Source organism: Nannospalax galili, unplaced genomic scaffold (assembly GCF_000622305.1).
Source record: "Nannospalax galili isolate Female #2095 unplaced genomic scaffold, S.galili_v1.0 scaffold6172, whole genome shotgun sequence".
Taxonomy (NCBI): Eukaryota; Metazoa; Chordata; class Mammalia; order Rodentia; family Spalacidae; genus Nannospalax; species Nannospalax galili.
The window spans coordinates 34,059-35,577 of NW_008331724.1; the positions used below are offsets into that span (position 1 = coordinate 34,059).

At 35.4% G+C, this 1,519-nt stretch overlaps 1 protein-coding gene across 1 annotated transcript in view; it reads right to left on the bottom strand.

The window, feature by feature from the left end:
* The window catches only part of LOC103728867 (PH and SEC7 domain-containing protein 3), a 65,335-nt gene that overhangs the window by 7,419 nt on the left and 56,397 nt on the right, over window positions 1-1,519 (bottom strand). The window contains exons 2-3 of the mRNA XM_008826857.3: window positions 814-1,021; window positions 632-712 (exon numbers count right to left, since the gene is read on the bottom strand). Coding sequence (XP_008825079.3) covers window positions 632-712; window positions 814-1,021 — 289 coding nt within the window. The remainder of the gene's footprint in view (window positions 1-631; window positions 713-813; window positions 1,022-1,519) is intronic.

Genomic DNA, 1,519 nt, shown 5'->3' on the forward strand with positions numbered 1-1,519 from the left:
TGGTTAGGATGGCAAATTTTCTTTATATGTATTTTATTATAATAAAAAAAACTCGAAAGAAACCATTCAAGAAACATTTTTCTTGTACGATTTGGCTTAACATCACTCTTCTAAAATTATTTATTATTTTTATTTTTATATGTATGAGTGTATTATTGCCTGCATGTGCAATACCCACAAAGGTCAGAGGAGGGTGTCAAATTCCCCTGGAACTGGAGTTATAGACAGTTGTTAGCTGCCATGTAGATGCTGGGATTCGAACCTGGGTCCTCTACAAGAGCAATCAGTGCCCTTAACCACTGAGCCATCTCTCTAGCCCCATAAATCCATTCTTTACTATGCTATCTAGACTTGAGCTGACTACTAGATGTAGACTATTGGTTAATGTTTATGAAATGAAAACAAATATATTTTTCTCACTCTCTGCCTGGAGTCTTCTGTATATCTATCCTTATTACATTTTTCTTACTCTCTGTTTAGGATTTACAATGCATAGAGCAAGTGGAAGTGGGATCAGGAAAAAAAAGAAGAAAAGAAAAGAAACCTAGAGTCCAATCCGCACATGCTACTTTCTCTTCTAAGGAGCTGTTATTTGCAGGTGATGAAGAACAGAGGTGACGTTTCATCTTACCTGAGAGACTGATCCAGAGTCATCCCTGTAAAATCAAAGAACTTCAGATACTCCTCTGCAACTAGTTTGCTGAATTCATTGCTATAAGAAAACAGAATAGACTTGTTCATTAAAATGGAAATCATTTTTAAAACACACCAAAAACAAAATGTTCCCACAGACAGCCACGTGGAAGCACGTACTTCTTGCCTAGATGTTTCGCGACGTCCGATCTTTTGAATCTGTCTAGATGGTACAGGCGTTTGGCCAGTCTTTTGGCTGCTTCCACATTGCTGTTGGTGCCGTTACTGAGACTCTCTGAAGTCTCCTTTTCCAGAATTTCAGTGTTCCCCATTTCAGAATGAGCATCTAGTCGTGTTGCTTCCACCCCAACATGGCTATGAAAATTGATTTAAAAAAAGAAAAGAAATGAAATTTTTTTCTTTTATGGCAAGAAGAGAAATAGCTGATGAAATTATTATGACACTGTTAGGGCAACTATATATAAATCTTAAAATTAGACCATTTTATACTACTTCCCAAAAATATCTTCAGCTACTACATTTCTAAAGACTATACAAATGATCAAAAAAAAAGGATTTCTCGGAACCACTTGTGATTAAATCTCCAGCAATTTATTGTTTAGATTCAAGCATGTTAAGAAAATCTATTCTCAGATACACACTTAAAGGGATGTGTATTTTAAATATCCCTTTTGGATAGTCTTTATATAACACCAGAATAAGAAATGTCAGATTTCTTAAAGTCAGTTGCAATATAAAACCTAAATTTGTACCAAAGTATTTTTTGTACTCACTCGGGCATTCAGTTTCCCCCTATGCTATTTTTCCTATCCTATACCTTTGAATGGGTCTTTTATCCATGTGTGATTTTCTAGCACTGTGCTTT